We start from the raw sequence: 18,986 nt of genomic DNA on the forward strand, positions 1-18,986 counted from the left end.
TTTATTTTACTTTATTCCATTAATTCAAGCTTTTAAATATTTTTAACAAACCAGATTGAATATACCTAACCTTGGTATTGATGATAAATATCGACTTATCCTTGAGAACTATGGTGCTGACATTGATACGATTTCAAAGCTGTATACAAAGCAGAAATACGATCCTCCTCTGGCTCGAAACCAGCCTCCCATCGCTGGGAAGATCCTGTGGGCCCGCCAGCTCTTCCACAGGATTCAGCAGCCCATGCAGCTTTTCCAGCAGCACCCAACTGTGCTAAGCACGGCAGAAGCCAAACCTGTAATTCGCAGTTACAACAGGATGGCCAAAGTCCTCCTGGAGTTTGAGGTCCTCTTCCACAGGGCGTGGCTTCGGCAGGTGAGTCTCTAAATTTATACTCTTCCCATTGTTGGAATCATGGGAACCCCTCCTTAGCATTTGACAGTGTTATTTCTGTAGAAAGCTGGATTTGCAGGTATTTTGTAAGGTAGTTGGGTTGAATCTAAGCAATTAAAAAGTAAAATAAGTCCACAGAGAAAAGTAATTATTAAATTTGAAAAAAAAAAAAAAGAAACACAAGCCAGGTAACAAAACCCCATTTTTATTTAATTTATAAACTCAAAAGTGTAAGTTAGAAAGTGTAATTTACAAACTCCAAAGTGAGAAGATCTTGTTTATTGGTTCCTATGCTCAATCTGTTAGGATAGCTTCCTTTTTAAAATTCAGTCAGATCCAGCCAGGTGTGGTGACTTATGCCTGTAATCCCTGCACTTTGGGTGGACGAGGCGGGTAGATCATGAGGTCAAGAGATCGAGACCATCCTGGCCCACATGGTGAAACTACATCTGTACTAAAAATACACAAATTAGTTGGGTATGGTGGCATGCACCTGTAGTCCCAGCTACTTGGGAGGCTGAGGGGGAAGAATTGCTTGAACCTGGGAGGCGGAGGTTGTAGTGAGCTGAGATTGCCCCACTGCAGTACAGCCTGGTGATAGAGCAAGACTCCGTCTAAAAAACAAAATCAGATCCTAAGTGTGTCATTAAACACCAATACATCTGTTAAACAAAGTCTTAAATTTTCTTTGGTTGTACAACTGGTTAATCACAGCATAGCCTACCAATACGTGTATTTCTTTGTAGGTTGGCAGGATGTAATGGCTCCACAGCTGTGTTCGTTGTTTTTCTAGATAACTAAAAACTGAGTTTAGGAGGTTTTATGAAACTTTTATTTGGGAAGAATAATAGAATAGGCATGAAGGTATCAGGTAGCTAAATGGCTTTTGAGATCACCACTGTTGCAGTGTCTACTTATTTATCAGTGTGAGAGTCATGACTAAAAGGTGTTTTTTTTGAGATGGAGTTTCGCTCTTGTTGCCCAGGCTGGAGTGCAATGGCATGATTTTGGCTCACTGCAATCTCCGCCTCCTGGGTTCAAGTGATTCTTCTGCCTCAGCCTCCCGAGTAGCTAGGATTATAGGCATATACCACCTCGCCCAGCCAATTTTGTATTTTTAGTAGAAATGGGGTTTCTCCATGTTGGTCAGGCTGGTCTTGAACTCCTGACCTCCAGTTATCTGCCTGCCTTGGCCTCCCAAAGTGCTGGGATTATAGGCGTGAGCCACCGCGCCCTGCCTGAATGAAAGGTTTGATTGAATTGACTGCCCAACATCAACACCAAGAACTTGAAGGCTGTTTTATGAGACTGGTTTTAGGAGAAGAGTCAGTGATCTTATTGTCCTTAGTTTAGGAAGCTCAAATCCATGGAAGAATACTTAATGATCCTTATTCCCAGCGATAGCTGAACTAGATACTCTGTATGCATTAGACTTTCTAATAGTAGTAATGTTGGTTTCTTCCCACAGATTGAAGAAATTCATGTAGGTCTTGAGGCTTCATTATTGGTGAAGGCTCCAGGCACAGGGGAATTGTTTGTAAACTTTGATCCTCAGATATTAATCTTATTTAGAGAAACAGAGTGCATGTCCCAGATGGGTCTGGAAGTCTCACCATTGGCAGCTTCCCTCTTCCAGAAACGAGACAGATACAAAAGGAACTTCAGTAACATGAAGGTATACTACTTTCATTTTTTCCCCCTATTCTTGGCTAGCTCTAGAATGTATTGTCAAAAAATATGGTGATGTGTCATATTCAAGGGGCAGAAAGTGGCCAGGATGAATAGAGTGACTGAGGGGACAGTGCCATGGGATGTGGCTGCAGAGTTGGCTGGGGCCAGGCTGTGACAGGTCTTGCAGGCCAAGATGAGAAGTTTGGGTTTTATTTTGAGTGTACCAGGAAACCCCTGGAGGATTTTGAGCCACCGAAAAAGGCATGATCTCTTTTATAATAAAAGTTATTCTTACTGCTGGGTGGACAATGGATGTTAAGAGGGACAAGGGTATCAGTGGGAAGCCAGTTTTTGGTGCTGCACTGGCCTAGGATGGAGATGATGGCTTGAACTAGGATGGCAGCAGAGTTGTTCAGAGAATTTAGAGTTATGTCAACAGGCAGGTTATGAGAGAACTCAGGAATAATTCTTGTGATTTTGGTGTGAGCAGTTTAATGAATTAAAGTAGGGCTACCATGGGGTGCTGTGTAGGTTGCATTCTTTACAATTTGCACAATAATATGCAGGGGCCCTGACTGTAAATTCAATTTATGAGAAGGCAAAAACTGGAACTAGTTTATTTTAGGCAGCAGAAGAGAATCAATAGTTCCCATTTAAGTACAAGATAGTTTTCAGACAGCGAAGTGGCAATGTTGTCCATGCAGCTGGATATGTAAGTCTGGAGTTCAGTGGAGAAGTCAAAGTTGGAACATGCTTTGCAGAGTTATCAGAATATAGTTGTTATTTAATGTCATTGTCCTAGATGAGATCTCTTAGGGGAGAGAATACACACAGAAAATAATGGAGGGCCACTGGACCAAGCATTGGGTTGTTCCAATATTAACAGGTCTGATAGAAGAGGACAGATGTGCAAATATAACAAAGGATTGACTTTTGAGCTCAGAAGAGACCAAGCGTCAAGAAAGCCAAGAATGGCCGGGCGTGGTGGCTCATGCCTGTAATACCACCACTGTGGGAGGCTGGGGTGGGCAGATCACCCGAAGTCAGGAGTTTGAGACCAGCCTGGCCAGCAGGGTGAAACCCTGTTTCTACTGAAAATATAAAAATTAGCTGGGCATGGTGGCACCTCGCTGTAGTCCTAGCTACTGGGAAGGTGGAGGTTGCAGTGAGCCGAGATTGTGCCCTTGCACTCCAGCCTGGGTGACAGAGTAAGAGTCATTTAAAAAAAGAAAGAAAGAAAAAAAAGGAGTCCAAAGGGCTAAGGGTAAGAAAAGGGTGCTGAGAGAGGGAATGGTCACCAGTGACAAATGCTACTGCCCAGGGGGTGTAAAAGGTGAGATTAGAGACGCAGCCATGGGAGCTGACAACATGGAAACTATTGTTAAAATTTCATAGTGGTTAACATCACATGACAATACTATGTCCATGCACTTGCATTGTACTTTACATTTAAAGCCATCTTCATGCTCATGATTTCATTTACTCTTTTCTACCACTGTATTAAGTAACTAGGACAGAATACTATTATTATGTTTTACAGATGACAAAATGGTGGCTAAGAGAAGATACATGATTTATTTTTATTTTATAATTTTTATTTTTTATTGTGCTTTAGGTTCTGGGGTGTATGTTCAGATCATGCAGGATTGTTGCATAGGTACATACATGGCAAGGTGATTTACCACCTTCATCCCCCCATCACCTGTATCTGGTATTTCTCTCCATGTTATCCTTCACCACCCTCCCCACTCCCTGCTGTCCTCCCCCAGCCCCCTAAGCTGACCACAGTGTGTGATGCTCCTCTCCCTGTTCTACATGTGTTCTCATTGTTCAATATCCGCCTATGAGTGAGAACATGTGGTGTTTGGTTTTCTTTTCTTGTGTCAGTTTGCTGGGAATGATGGTTTCCAGATTCATCCATGTCCTTATGAAGGACTTGAACTCATTGTTTTTTATGGCTTTGTAGTATTCCATGGCTTATATGTACCACATTTTCTTTATTCAGTCTATCGTTGATGGACATTTGGGTTGGTTCCAAGTCTTTGCTATTGTAAACAGTGCCACAATGTGTCTTTATAATAGAACACTTTATAATTCTTTGGGTATATACCCAGTAATGGGATTGCTGGGTCAAATGGAATTTCTAGTTCTAGGTCCTCCAGGAATCGTTACACTGTCTTCCACAATGGGTGCACTAATTTACACTCCCACCAACAGTGTAAAAGTGTTCCTATTTCTCCGCATCCTCTCCAGCATCTGTTGTCTCCAGATTTTTTAATGATCGTCATTCTAACTGGCGTGAGATGGTATCTCAAGGTGGTTTTTATTTGCATTTCTCTAATGACCAGTGATGCTGAGCATATTTTCATATGTTTGTTGGCCTCATACATGTCTTCTTTTGAAAAGTGTCTGTTCATATCCTTTGCCCACTTTTGAATGGGTTTGTTTGTGTTTTTTTCTTGTAAATCTATTTTAGGTCTTTGTAGATTCTGGATAATAGCCCTTTGCCAGATTGGTAGATTGCAAAAATTTTCTCCCATTCTGTTGGTTGCCGGTTCACTCTAATGATTGTTTCTTTGGCTATACAGAAACTCTACAGTTTAATTAGATCTCATTTGTCTATTTTGGCTTTTGTTGCCAGTGCTCTTGGTGTTTTGGTCATGAAGTCCTTGCCTATGCCTATGTCCTGAATGGTTTCGCCTATGTTTTCTTCTAGGATTTTTATGGTGTTAGGTCTTATGTTTAGATCTTTAATCCATCTGGAGTTAATTTTAGTGTAGGGTGTCAAAAAGGGGTCCAGTTTCTGCTTTCTGCACATGGCTAGCCAGTTTTCCCAACGCCATTTATTAAACAGGGAATCCTTTCCCCATTGCTTGTTTTTGTCATGTTTGTTAAAGATCAGGTAATTGTAGATGTGTGGTATTGCTTCTGAGGCTTCTGTTCTGTTCCATTGGTCTATATCTCTGTTTTAGTACCAGTAACATGCTGTTTTGATTACTGTGGCCTAGTAGTATAGTTTGAAGTCAGGCCGCATGATGCCTCCACCTTTGTTCTTTTTGCTTAGGACTGTTTTGGCCCTGCAGGCTCTCTTTTGGTTCTATATGAAGTCTGAAGTTGTTTTTTCCAGTTCTGTTAAGAGAGTCATTCATAGCTTGATGGGGAAAGCATTGAATCTATAAATTACTTTGGGCAGTATGGCCATTTTCATGATATTGATTCTTCCCAACCATGAGCATGGAATGTTTTTCCATCTGTTTGTGTCCTCTTTTATTTCCTTGAGCAGTGGTTTGTAGTTCTCCTTGAAGTGGTCCTTTACATCTTTTGTTAGTTGTATTCCTAGGTATTTTATTCTCTTTGTAGCAATTGTGAATGGGAGTTTGCTTTTGATTTGGCTCTCTGTCTGTTATTGGTGTATAGGAATGCTTGTGATTTCTGCACATTGATTTTGTATCCTGAGACTTTGCTGAAGTTGCTTATCAGTTTCAGGAGATTTTTGGTTGAGACAATGGGGTCTTCTAAGTATACAATCATGTCGTCTGCAAATAGAGGCAATTTGACTTCCTCCTTTCCTAACTGAATACCCTTTATTTCTCTTTCTTGCCTGATTGCTCTGGCTAGAACTTCCAATACTATATTGAATGGGAGTGGTGAGAGAGGGCATCCTTGTCTAGTGCCAGATTTCAAAGGGGATGCTTCCAGGCTTTGCCCATTCAATATGATATTGGCTATGGGTTTGTTGTAAATAGCTTTTATTATTTTGAGATACATTCCATTGATACCTAGTTTATTGAGAGTTTTTAGCAAAAAGCACTGTTGGATTTTATCGAAGGCCTTCTCTGCATCTATTGAGATAATCATGTGGTTTTTATCTTTGGTTCTATTTATATGATGGATTACATTTATAGACTTGCGTATATTGAACAAGCCTTGCATCCCCAGGATGAAGCCTACTTGATCACGATGAATAAGCTTTTTGATTTGCTGTTTCCTTCGGTTTGCCAGTATTTTATTGAAGATTTTTACATCTATGTTCATCATGGATATTGGCCAGAAGTTTTCTTTTTCAATTGAGTCTCTGCCCAGTTTTCATATCAGGATGATGTTGGTCTCATAAAAGGAGTTCAGGAGGATTCTCTCTTTTTGTATTGTTTTGAATAGTTTCAGAAGATATGGCACCACCTCCTCTTTGTATATCTGGTAGAATTCAGCATTTAACCTGTCTGGACGTGGACTTTTTTAGATTGGTAGGCTTCAGCCCTTGATATTGGTCTATTCAGGGTTTCAGCTTCTTCTGGTTTAGTCTTGGGAGAGTTCAAGTGTCTAGGAATTTGTCCATTTCTTCTAGGTTTACTAGTTTATGTATATAGAGTTGTTTGTAGTAACCTCTTATGGTAGCTTGTATTTCTGTGGAATCGGTGGTGATGTCCCCTTTATAGTTTTTTATTGCATCTATTTGATTCTTCTCTCTTTTTTGTTTTATTAGTCTGGCTGCCAGTCTATCTATTTTGTTGATCTTTTCAAAGAACCAGCTCCTGGGTTTGTTGATTTTTTGAAGGATTTTTTGTGTCTTTATCTCCTTCAGTTCTGCTCTGATCTTGGTTATTTCTTGTCTTCTGCCAGCTTTTGAGTTTCTTTGATCGTGCTCCGCTAACACTTTCAATTTTGATGATAGCTGTCGATTTTAGATCTTTCCTTGCTCCTCATGTGGGCATTTATTGCTATGAATATCCCTGTAGACACTGCTTTAAATGTATCCCAGAGATTCTGGTATGTTGTGTCTTAGTTCTCAGTTTCGAAGAACATCTTTATTTCTGCCTTCATTTCATTGTTTATCCAGTCAATATTCAAGAGCCAGTTGTTCAGTTTCCATGAAGTTGTGCAGTTCTGAGTTCTAACTTGATTGTACTGTGGTCTGAGAGACTGTTTGTTATGATTTCGGTTCTTTTGCATTTGCTGAGGAGTGATTTACTTTCAATTATGTGCTCAATTTTAGAGTAAGTGTGATGTAGTGCTGAGAAGAATGTGTATTCTGTGGATTTGGGGTTGAGAGTTCTGTAAATGTCTATTAAGTTTGCTTGGTCCAGATCTGTGTTCAAGTCCTGGATTTCCTTGTTGATTTTCTGTCTCGTTGATCTGTCTAATATTGACAGTGGAGTGTTAAAGTCTCCCACTATTATTGTGTGGGAGTCTAAGTCTCTTTGTAGGTCATTAAGAACTTGCTTTATGTATCTAGGTGCTCCTGTATTGGGTGCATATGTATTTAGAATAGTTAACTCTTCTTGTTTTATTGATTCTTTCATCATTATGCAATGCCTTTCTTTGTCTCTTTTGATTTTTGTTGGTTTAAAGTCCATTTTATCAGAGAGTAGGATTGCCGCTTCTGCTTTTTTTTTGCTCTCCATTTGCTTGGTAAATCTTCTTCCATCCCTTTTTTTTGAATCTATGTATGTCTTTGCACGTCAGATAGGTCTCCTGAATACAGCACACTGACTGTTCTTGTCTTTTTATCCAGTTTGCCAGTCTGTGTCTTCTGATTGGGACATTTAGTCTGTTTACATTTAATGTTAATATTGTTGTCTGTGAATTTGATCCTGCCATTTTGTAACTGGTTGGTTGTTTTGCTTTCTGGTTGGCATTATTTCTTCATTGCATCATTGGTCTTTACCGTTTGGTTCTTTGTTGCAGTGGCTGGAACTGGTTTTTCCTTTCTGTGTTTAGTGCTTCTTTCAGGAGCTCTTGTAGGGCAGGCCTGGTATTGATGAAATCTTTCAGGAATTGCTTGTCTGTAAAGGATTTTATTTCTCGTTCACTTATAAAGCTTAGGTTGGCTGGATTTGAAACTCTGGGTTGAAAGTTCTTTTCTCTAAGGATGTTGAATATTGGCCCCATTCTCTTCTGGCTTGTACGGTTTCTACCAAGAGATCTGCTGTGAGTCTGATGGGCTTTCCTTTGTGGATCAGTGAGCAGACCTCTCTCTGTGGTTGCCCTTAGGACTTTTTCCCTCATTTCAACCCTGGTGAATCTGATGATTATGTGCCTTGTGGTTGCTCTTTTAGAGGAATATCATTGTGGTGTTCTCTGTATTTCCTGTATTTGAATGTTGGCCTGCCTTGCTAGGCTGGGGAAGTTCTCCTGCATAATGTCCTGAAGAGTGTTTTCCAGCTTGGATTCATTCTCCCCATCTTCTTCTGGTACACTGATCAAGCATAGATTAGGTCTTTTCACATAATCCCATATATCTTAGAGGCTTTCTTCATTTCTTTTCAACTTTTTTTCTCTTTGCTTGCCTTCTTGTTTTATTTCATTGAGTTGATCTTCAATCTCCGATATCCCTTCTTATGCTTGATCTGTTCAGCTATTGAAACTTATGTATGCTTCATGAAGTTCTTGTGCTGTGTTTTTCAGCTCATCACGTCGTTTATGTTCTTCTCTTAGCTGGTTATTCTATTTAGCATTTCATCTAACCTTTTTTCAAGGTTTTTTGTTTCTTTGCATTGGGTTAGAATATGTTCCTTTAACTCAGAGAAGTTTGTTATTACTCACCTTCTGAAGCCTGCTTCTGTCAGTTCATCAAATTCGTTCTCCATCCTGCTGTGTTCCCTTGCTGGTGAGGAGTTGTGATCTCCTGGTGGGGGAGAAGCGTTCTGGTTTTTGATGTTTTCATCCTTGTTGCACTGATTTCTTCCCATCTTTTTGAATTTATATAGGTTTGATCTCAGGTAGCTGCTTGGGGAGGCCGCCTTTCTTTTGTCTGCCTGCAGAGGCACTGCTAGGCTGCCATGGATTCAATGGAGCTGCTGCATATTTTTCCTGCGTCTTATATTTGCTCAGGAAAATTAGGGCAGGTTCTGCAATGGTGGCTGCTGTTCCCCCCTGCCAAGCTTGTTCATTCCTGGTCACTCTCTAACTGATGTTCTGGGTATGAAACTCTGAAGTGAGAGTTTTTTACCCTGCTAGGCTTTGTAGGGGGAGCCCTGTCGTGCCGTATGGCCTGTTTCCCTGTGTTCAGTTCCCCTTCTTTCTGGGGGGTGGGTAGCTCCGTCCCACCGGCTTTTTGGCTTCCTCGGCATCAGCCAGTGCTTCCACCTAGATCTATGCTGACAGCCCTGGCACCAGCCAAAGTTGCTGTTCTGCCCTGTCCAGGCAGCTCGCTGAGGCTTTCCAGCCCGGCAAAGAGCTCCTGCTCTGTGGGTTGTAGAGGGCTTCAGTGGAGCAGTGTATCCAAACTGAAGTCCCAGAGGGGGAGATTCCCAGTCCTCCAGTCAGCTGTATGCACCACCTGGGTGGCGCAGTGCCCTGCCTTGCCTCAACCTGCCCTATTTGGTTTATACCCACTGTCCAACCAGACCCACAAAATAAACCTGGTACCTCGTTTGGAATTGTGGAGACCAATTGGCTCCTGCATCTTTTTCGCTGGGAGCTACGTTCCGGAGCTGCCTCTTGTTTGGCCATCTTGGCACCTCCCGATAAATGATTTAACAAAGGTTTCATAGCTAGAAAGTGGCAGAAGTAGTCCTACTCAACGTGAGTAGAACCTATTGGTCAGGCAGACCTATTGGCAGGTTTAGGGGATCATCTAAAGTGTTTAGGGGGTCATCTAATGTGTTACAGAGTTATTGTTCTGAATATTTGACAGAGCTTTCAGGCTTCTGCAGATAAATCAAAGTAGCTGAGAGTTTTTTTCCTTCATGTGTTCCTTGGAAAACAGTTGAACTAGAAAGAGAAGACCGGAACCCAGACTTGTGGTCCACTGTCTTCCACTACTTCATGTCATATTAAAAAGTTACATTGGCAATGGACAGACATTCCTCAAATGTAGACTCTAAAATACCAGTCAGCATGTTGGGATTCCCTTTTAGACTCACATTAGGAAACTCACTTAGTCAATTTACATGTTCATAAAGAAAATCACATTTTTACTAAGAAACTATAATTATAAGATCAAATTACTGATAATTTAATTTTATTTGCAGAGTTGTTGTTTTAGTAGGGTTTAAAATAACCATATCATTATATCATGACTTTATGGGTAAAGGACTTGGGTGGGGCTTGTCTCGGTGATTCTTCTGTTCCATGTGTTATTGACAGAAGCTGTTTAGTGGTGTTCAGCTGGCAGATGTTCGACCTGGAAGGTCTAGGAAGGCCTCATCTGTGTCTGTTCCTTTTGTGAGGAAGGCTGGAAGGCACTCTCAGGTGGGACTGTGAACAGGCACACCTATACATGGCCTTCCAGTATGGAGGCCTCTGGCTACTAGAATTTCTTATATAGCAACTCAGGGTTTCAAGAGCAAGCACTACAGCCGCATGGACTTTATGATAGCTTCAGGTGTCTCACAGCATCATCTCTGCTGTACTTTGTTGGACTGTAAACTTACCCAAATTCAAAAAAAAGGGGGATATGGGCCCCACCCCATGAAGGGAGGATCAAAGAATGTTTTAAAAACATCATCATCTAAACTGTTACAGTTATTGTGCTGAATATTTGACAGAACTTTAAGGCTTCTGCAGCGACGCCCAAGTAGCTGGGAATTTGTTTCCTTCATCTATTCCTTGGAAAACAGCTGAACTAGAAAGAGAAGACCAAGACAGGCTAATAGATACAAATATAGGTTCTGAAGCCAATTTAATCTGGCTTCAAATAATTATCTTTGGGTAAGTGGTTTTACCTTCTAAGCCTGGGTTTCTCTTTTGTTAAAGCAGTTGAGTCATACCTTCTGGGATGAAAGGTGGGAAGCAGAATGCCTGCTAGAAGCTGATTCTAAGACTGTTTCCAGTTAGAATAACTGGTGGACATTGAAAAAAGCAAGCAGTGGATACAAACTTCAGAAAATGTATAAGTAGCTGCTAATAGAACCAGAAAACCTGGACTTTTCCAAAGTGGCTTTTATGGACATTGAAGGAATATTATAGAAATTGTGGAAAACCATTATATGAGGAAAGGATTATGAGGTCCATTTGAGAAATATTGGGTTTAACAAAATTTTCAAAGCCTTGCAAGGCTTCTTACTTCCTTAAGCAGGCTTCTAAGAATCTCTAAATTAGCTTTGACTATCCAAGAAGGGAGATATTGTATGCAGCATTTTCAAAATTTATCTATCAAAGGACCATTTTTCTCATAGAATCTCTTTGGCTTAGTACTCCAGGCAAAACAGTTTGGAAAACATTAATCTATTATCAGGGTAATACCAACATGCACATATAAGGTCTTCATACCAACTGTATTTATGAGGCATATTAAAGTTATTTTCTTATAATTAATGATTATTAATATTGACATGGTTACATATGAACAAAATACTGACACAGTTTGACATTGTGTAAATAATAATGATACAGTTCAACATTATGTACATTTCAATAAAAGACGAGAATCCCCATTTCAGATGAAAAATTATCCTTCTGATAACGACTAATTGATTAATTAGATAGATATTGATTTATTATCTCCTACGTGCCAGGTGCTGGTTCAGGCTCACAGAACAAAGCAGACAATTCTTGTCCTCGTAGAACTTATAGTCTAATTGGGTAGGACAGAAAATGAACATTGTAAATATGTAAATTAATATAGTCTATTGTAATAAAATGATAGTCATTATGGAAAAATGGGGGGATAAAATGTGTGAGTGGTTTTGGTGGTGGCTTACAATCTTAAAAGGGTAGTGAGGACGGGTGTAACTGAGAAAGTGGCACTTGAGTGATTAATTGAAGGTATGAAGGCCCTGAGTCTCAGGACCAGAAAGAAAGACAGTCAGGCAGGTGCAGGTAAGAGAGGGAAAGAGTGGTTGGAGATGAGAGCAGAGAAGTAATGGGACAAAATTGGGTAGATCTTTCTAGACCAAGCACCTATCCAAGTCCTTTGTGTAAAGGTTTGTAGCCCTGAATTAAATGCAGGCTACGTAACCATGTGAGCAGAGGAGTGACATGATCTGAATTCTCATTTTGAAAGGATCATTTTTGCTGTTAAACTGTACCTACACTTATTGGGAGGGTGAGTTGAAGCAGGGAGATAATGGTAGACCATCCCAATAATTTAGGTGGGAGCCAACAATGGCAGTAATTGTTTATGTGGAAAGCAAGTCAGATATAGACTTTTTGAGTCTCTTTTGAGTAGACAGCAAACAAGATATCCTAGTGGATTACGTGTATGTGTGTGTGTGTGTGTGGGGAGGGAGAGAGAGAGAGAGAGAGAGAGAGAGAGAGAGAGAGAGAGAAAGAGAGAAAGAGAAAGAGGAATCAAAGATGACTCTGGGTTTTGGCCTGTGAACTGGAAGGATAAAGTCACTGTCAACTGAGTTAGGGAATGAACTGGAATGAGTTAGAGAATTAATAAACTTAATAAGTCCCAGTTTGGACTTATTAAGTTAAGTATTGAAGTGGAAACTTTGGAAGGCTGCTGCTCTTCATGAATCTAGACTTTCAGGAGTGAGATCTGGGCTGCATGTGAATGTGTTTGTTTCTGTCACATGGATGAAATTCAAAGCAATGACACTAGTTGAAATCAGTAGTGGCTCCCTGTGTGCTTTGGGTCTTGGCAACAAGATTTGGCCCATAATCCTGGCAGAGGGCTGACGTAGACCTCTGGTGACCAAGATGTTTTGGGTGATGAGTGTGGTCTGCAAGAGGTGCCCAGAGGAGCAGCACGCATGTTGTACCAGTGTACAAAGCAGGACAAACGAGCCTGGTGATGCACAGGCAAATGTGCCATTACTGTGTCTCTGCATGGTTTAGAAAAATTACTTGATCTTAGGGTTTTTCCCTTTTTAGGCTGCATAGGAGCTGAGGCACTCTTAAATTCTTGTTCATCTTCAGTTGTTGTTTTTGGATTTGGAATTTGTAATGATGTAGAGTCCTTGTCTTCTTTTCTTTTTATTGTTTTGGCTACTCTACCTGCCAAACAGTTAGAGACCTACAGATTGACCCTAAATAAAAGTAGTCATTTTGTATAAAACATGAGATACTAATAGACATTAGAAGTGAGATGTTAATTGATTACTTAACCTCAATTTCATTGCAGATGATGCTAGCTGAATATCAGAGAGTGAAGTCAAAAATGCCTCCTGCCATTGAGCAACTGATGATCCCTCACTTGGCCAAAGTGGATGAAGCTCTCCAACCTGGCTTGGCTGCACTGACCTGGACGTCTCTGAATATTCAGGCGTATTTAGAAAACACTTTTGCAAAGATCAGTAAGTGTGCCTAAATATTTACTATTTCTGAATTCTTTTAAAAAATATTTATATATAAATTTATATAAAAAATATAAAAAATACATATATCTTCACATGTATCCCAGAACCTAAAGTGCAATAAAATATATTTTTAATATACACTTTATATATAAATATATATATTTTATTGCACTTTAGGTTCTCGGGTACATGTGAAGAACATGCAGGATTGTTGCCTAGGTACATACATGGCAATGTGGTTTGCTGCTTCCATCCCCATCACCTGTATCTGCCATTTCTCCCCATGTTACCCCTCCCCAACTCCCTACCCTGCGCTGTCCCTCCCCTAGTCCCCCTGCACTGACCCCAGTGTGTGATGCTCCCCTCCCTGTGTCCATGTGTTCTCATTGTTCAACATCCAACTATGAGTAAGAACATGTGGTGTTTGGTTTTCTGTTCTAGTGTCAGTTTGCTGAGAATGATGGTTTCCAGATTCATCCATGTCCCTACAAAGGACACAAACTCATCGTTTTTTATGGCTGCATAGTATTCCATGGTGTATATGTGCCACATTTTCCCTGTCCAGTCTATCATCATTTGGGTTGGTTCCAGGTCTTTGCTATTATAAACAGGAACAGAAAATCAAAAACCACATGTTCTCACTCATAGATGGGTGTTGAACAATGAGACTACTTGGACACAAAGAGGGAGCATCACACACTGGGGCCCATTGGGAGTGGCTACAGGAGGGACGGTGGGAGGGAGGGTGGGGGAGAAATAACATGGGGAGAAATGTCAGGTATGGGGGGATGGTGGCAGCAAACCACCTTGCTATGAATGTACCTATGCAACAATCTTGCATGATCTGCACATGTACCCCAGAATCTAAAGTACAATAAAAAAAAGTGGAAGAGAGAAAAAAAAGAGATATAATACTCTCAAATATATGTAAGGTAGTATATTCCATAAAATGCAATTTTCTGGAATGTGTACAGGTATGTTGCAAAGAAGGGCTCAAATATGTCTGGGAAATCCGAGAGGAGCAGTGGGATAGATGTCTTTGCTGGAGGACTTTTCAGAGCCTTTAACAGGCCAGCATCCAGTGGGTCTCCAAAAGTGGGCTTTTGCCTGTGGCATTTCCCAGAATTCCTTGGCTGCCTTCCAGGAGGACACATTAACACAGCTCTTCTGTGGCAGACAGTGTAGCACAGTTTGGAACATGGTAATGGGGGGTTTTTGTTTTTCCAGAAGGACTTAGACATTGCTATTCTCTTCTCCTAGCCAGTGTCTTCCACCTTCTCCTCTGCATGGCCCCATCCTCCCTACTCTTTTTTTTTTTTTTTTTTTTTTTTTTTTTTTCCTTTTTGTGGAGAACGGAGTCTCGCTACATGGCCCAGGCAGGTCTCAAACTCCTGGGCTCAAGCTATCCTCCCTCCTCTGCCTCCCTAAGAGCTGGCATTACAGGTGTGAGCCACAACACGGGCCCCAGTCCTCCCCACTGTTATAGCCCAGAGTGAGCCTTGCTCCCAGAAGCCTACTCTGATTACGCTTCCTCCTGTGACGTCTTCCTCCCATGTCCTCCTGTTGGATTTACATTTGGGACCAGAGACTTTGTATTTCGGTTGTCTTCTAATGGTTTAGTACAGTTTCGTCCTTCTCCCCAAGCAGACTGCAAAGGGCCTGAACATCAGGCTGTTTAATTTTTTTCTTTTTTAATTGTAAATTGACAGTTTATAATTTTATAGATTTGTGGGTTCTGTGAAGAGGGAGTTGCTTGGGGAAAAATTTTATGGGGTACAAAATGATGTTACAATTTATGAATACAATGTGAAATAATTAAATCCAAGCTGTTTAATTTATATAATTCTTTTGTGTTATTCTCAGTTGGGTGTGTAGTAGACACCCATATACCTGCAGATTCGTAATTGGAATAATTTTATATACTGAGTCTTTCTTCGTTTCTTTATCAGGGTAACCCCAGTCCTACCGCTCAAGCCTAATACCTTATTTCTGGATACCTGTTCCTGGGCCTCCCTTTTAGATACCCCTCGTGAGGCCTCCTTTTACCCTCTCCCTCTCTCTCCCCTACCCCCCCCCTCAGGTCTCTGTCTTGGTCTGGTATTTATGGCTGCTGATGGAGGACCTAGTCTATTTATAATCTAAATTGTCAAGAGCTTTTCTTACCAGGAGGTTTTCACTGTACTTTTCAAAAAACTTAGGGTTCAGAAGGTCCAGCTATTTAAATATCCAGGTGCTTTATATATAGGAATACTTGAAAAGTACTGGGTTGGAAGGGAGTAGAGTGGGAAATTCTGGTTGAGCACATACCCCACCTTTGTTATGCTTTGTAGTTTGGGAGCTGGACTCAAAAACAGAGGATATTGGAGTTTTTGAATATGAATGAATATCAAGTCAGAGATGCTAAATGGCTTTTAATGTTACATAGATATAAGAAATAACAATGAGTTTAGAACACAATTTCCTTGCTCTCAATTAATATTTCTTCTAAAATATGCCTCCCCAGAAAATAAAACAAGAGGAAACTGGCTAAAATTTCCTAAGGAGGCACTTATGAAATGTATAAAGACTTCATAATAAGAGTTATCAGGGGGATGGGGAGCTGGGGAGAGATATAGCATGGGGAGAAATGCCAGATATAGGTGATGGGGAGGAAGGCAGCAAATCACACTGCCCTGTGTGTACCTATGCAACAATCTTGCATGTTCTTCACATGTACCCCAAAACCTAAAATGCAAATAAAAAAAGAGTTATCATAATCAAATTAGAGCAGGCTACCAAGATAGACTTTAGTAATATCCTTCCTTTAGATGTTAGTATTAGAGTATTAACAATTTGGATGTTTATTAGAATGTTAGCTGGAAACAAGGAACTAGTTTCTAGAGAAACTTACTGTTTTTGTTTTCTATTATGTTTTTCTTTTTGTAATTTAAGGAACTAAAATAGAAGAAAGATTAAGTTTCTTTGAGAGAAAACTATGTAAAATCTCAAGAGCAGTTGGATTTTTATTGGATTAGTGAGACAATCCTTCTACTTATAGGTGGTCATTTGCATCATGAGAGTATGGATAATCTGGGACACTCTCCACATTGCATCATCCTTAACTTGATCACATCACAATCCCTTTTGCCATATAAGATAACATTCACAGGAGATTAGGATGTGGACCTCCTTGGAGGCTACTTTTTTCAGCTTAACACAGATGTCCTTAAAGATGAAGAAGCAGTCAGTTAGAGAATTTTATTGCTCACACATACTTAAATGAAAGTGTTGGCTCTCTTTCAGTATTGAATCAATTTACCAGGAAGAACTATTTGGTATCTTGAGTAGCATCTTTAATAATTATCTTGGAAATAATAGAAAACGTTTACGCTTTTATTCTTTTTTTAAAAAATTTATTTATTATACTTTAAGTTCTGGGGTACCTGTGCAGATCGTGCAGGTTTGTTACATAGGTGTACATGTGCCATGGTGGTGGTTTGCTGCATCTGTCACCCTGTCATCTACATTAGGTATTTCTCTCTTTAGGAAATAAAGGTATTTATTTAAGGAAATGTTTACACCTCTGATACGTCATTGGTATGTAACATTGACTTTTCTGTATTCAATTTCAGCTTTATTTCCTAGGAGAAAGGTATATTAGAAAAAGAGAAATTTTACTGTATGGCATCTGTTGAAAAATGTATTACCCTTAGATGGCTATCCATTAGGAATCATTCCCACTTTTGATGTGCCGTTGTTGTTAGTTTGCTTCAGAGTTGGTCTTTGCATCCATTGAACTTAACATTCAATATTACTTCAGCACAACTAAAAATAATGTAATCTGTGATATTTACAGTGAAAGAAAAATCAGAGAACTTTTACTTCAGTAAAAGTCGTTGAATACTTCTTGTGGAATAGGCACTGGGTTAAATGTTGATGTAAGGTTAAAACATATGAATTCTAAAGAAGATAAGACACGGGGTAGACAATATGGTATCCATGGAGATGGAAGGATGCCCCATCTGTGGTTTTACAGGAGGAGGGACTGCTTGAACGCCCACAGATTCACCCCGGGGCCTCTGTGGTGAGATATGCGTGAGCGGTGTCTTCAAGTATGAGTGAGAGTTAGGTGGGCAGGAACTGGGAAACCGGTTACAGAGAAGGAACAATGGCCCCAGGAAATAAAACAAAAGGAAATTGACTAAAATTCCCTCAGGGGTATTTATAATATGTGTAAAAACCTCATAATAAAAATTATCATAATCAAATTAGAACAGGCTACCAAGATAGATTTTCTGCTTACAGGATATCAGCATCAGAGTGTTAGTAGTTTGGATATTTTATTAGGGATGACCAAGTGTGAAACAGTGGGAGTCCAGGGGACGTATGTAACTGAGAATCTTTAAAGCTGATTTTAATCAAGTGTGGATTTTAAAAAAAACAAAATTACTTTTTGTTTTTCCCTGCAGAGGACCTGGAGTTGCTCCTTGACAGGGTCAATGATTTGATTGAGTTCCGCATTGATGCTATTCTAGAAGAAATGGGCAGCACGCCTCTTTGTCAGCTTCCCCAGGAGGGGCCGCTTACCTGTGAAGAGTTTCTCCAGATGACAAAGGTTATTAGAAGCTTGATTTTTTTGTTTAAAGTTTTTTGGTGATTCATTTTCCTATAAAGGTCACTTTTTTGAAGTTTAAATTAGATTTGTTTCTCTACTTGCAATGCTCTGTGATAGATGTGATTCAAACATGGAATCTACTGACAGTAATTTGCCAATGAAGAGAAATGTATCTAAGCAGTCACTTAGCTGTGAGGAGTGAATCATTTCAGATCAGTAGTAGAGAAATTGACAGAGAACACATTTTGAATTTTTCCATTTTTTAATGAAGAATAGAAAACCTTCCGGACGTGCTTCTCATAAGCTAGGGCTAACTAACGAAGCAATTGTTTTGAACAGCTTCTAGACAAAATTTCTTCTTTAAACATTTCTGTTGAGGGGTATTTCCCAAACTAGTATTCTATAGCACAAATTCTGGAGCCATTGCTGGGAATCCTGAGAGAGGCAGGGAGTAAGTGCAAACTGCTTAGGGTGAAGACTGTACTTACAGATCCACTACATATTAGCATATTAAGATAAAGCCCCCATTTAACTTTTTGTAGCTCATTACTTCTCCAACACATGTGCAAATGGGACGTTTTCTTCCCTGTGCCAGGAGTAAGCTCCTGGGAGCAGCACTCCATGAAGCGCCCCTTCAGGAACATCCTGGTAGCGTCATTTACAATATTCCCGGTGGGTGTCCTGAGGATAAGGACTCCTCAATCATGATTTTAGTATGGTGTGTCGGGGTCCTCAAGACCACGCACACTAGGAGGACTCACGGAACTCAGCATGTAGGTGCACTGCCCTGACATAGTTAAGAGACGCAGCTGGATCATAAGGAACAAAAACTGGCGGTGTCTGGGAGACCCTGTCCAGGCTTCTTCATGCTTTCTCCCTCCTGTGAGGGCTCACGTGGAGCTCACCGTCCCCTCTGTGCAATGTTTCTGTTCAGGGAAGCCTATTAGAGACTCAGGGCTCAAGGTTCTTACTGGATCTGGTCACTCACTTTGCTTAGCATGGACCAGAATTCCAGACTCCCAGAAGGAAGCGGGGGTTCAGCATTAACTACATTGTTTGCACAAGCAGTTTAGGCACAGCAAACTATCTTTTTTTTTTTTTTTTTTTTTTTTTTTTGAGACGGAGTTTCGCTCTTGTT

General features: G+C 40.3%; 1 protein-coding gene across 1 annotated transcript in view; it reads left to right on the plus strand.

The window, feature by feature from the left end:
* DNAH5 (dynein axonemal heavy chain 5) overlaps positions 1-18,986 on the plus strand; it is a gene marked incomplete at its 3' end in the record, with an annotated part of 148,604 nt that overhangs the window by 42,752 nt on the left and 86,866 nt on the right. The window contains exons 14-17 of the mRNA XM_017524678.2: positions 55-376; positions 1,863-2,069; positions 13,080-13,251; positions 17,703-17,848. Coding sequence (XP_017380167.2) covers positions 55-376; positions 1,863-2,069; positions 13,080-13,251; positions 17,703-17,848 — 847 coding nt within the window. The remainder of the gene's footprint in view (positions 1-54; positions 377-1,862; positions 2,070-13,079; positions 13,252-17,702; positions 17,849-18,986) is intronic.

Source organism: Cebus imitator, unplaced genomic scaffold (genome assembly GCF_001604975.1).
Source record: "Cebus imitator isolate Cc_AM_T3 unplaced genomic scaffold, Cebus_imitator-1.0 Scaffold35, whole genome shotgun sequence".
NCBI lineage: Eukaryota > Metazoa > Chordata > Mammalia > Primates > Cebidae > Cebus > Cebus imitator.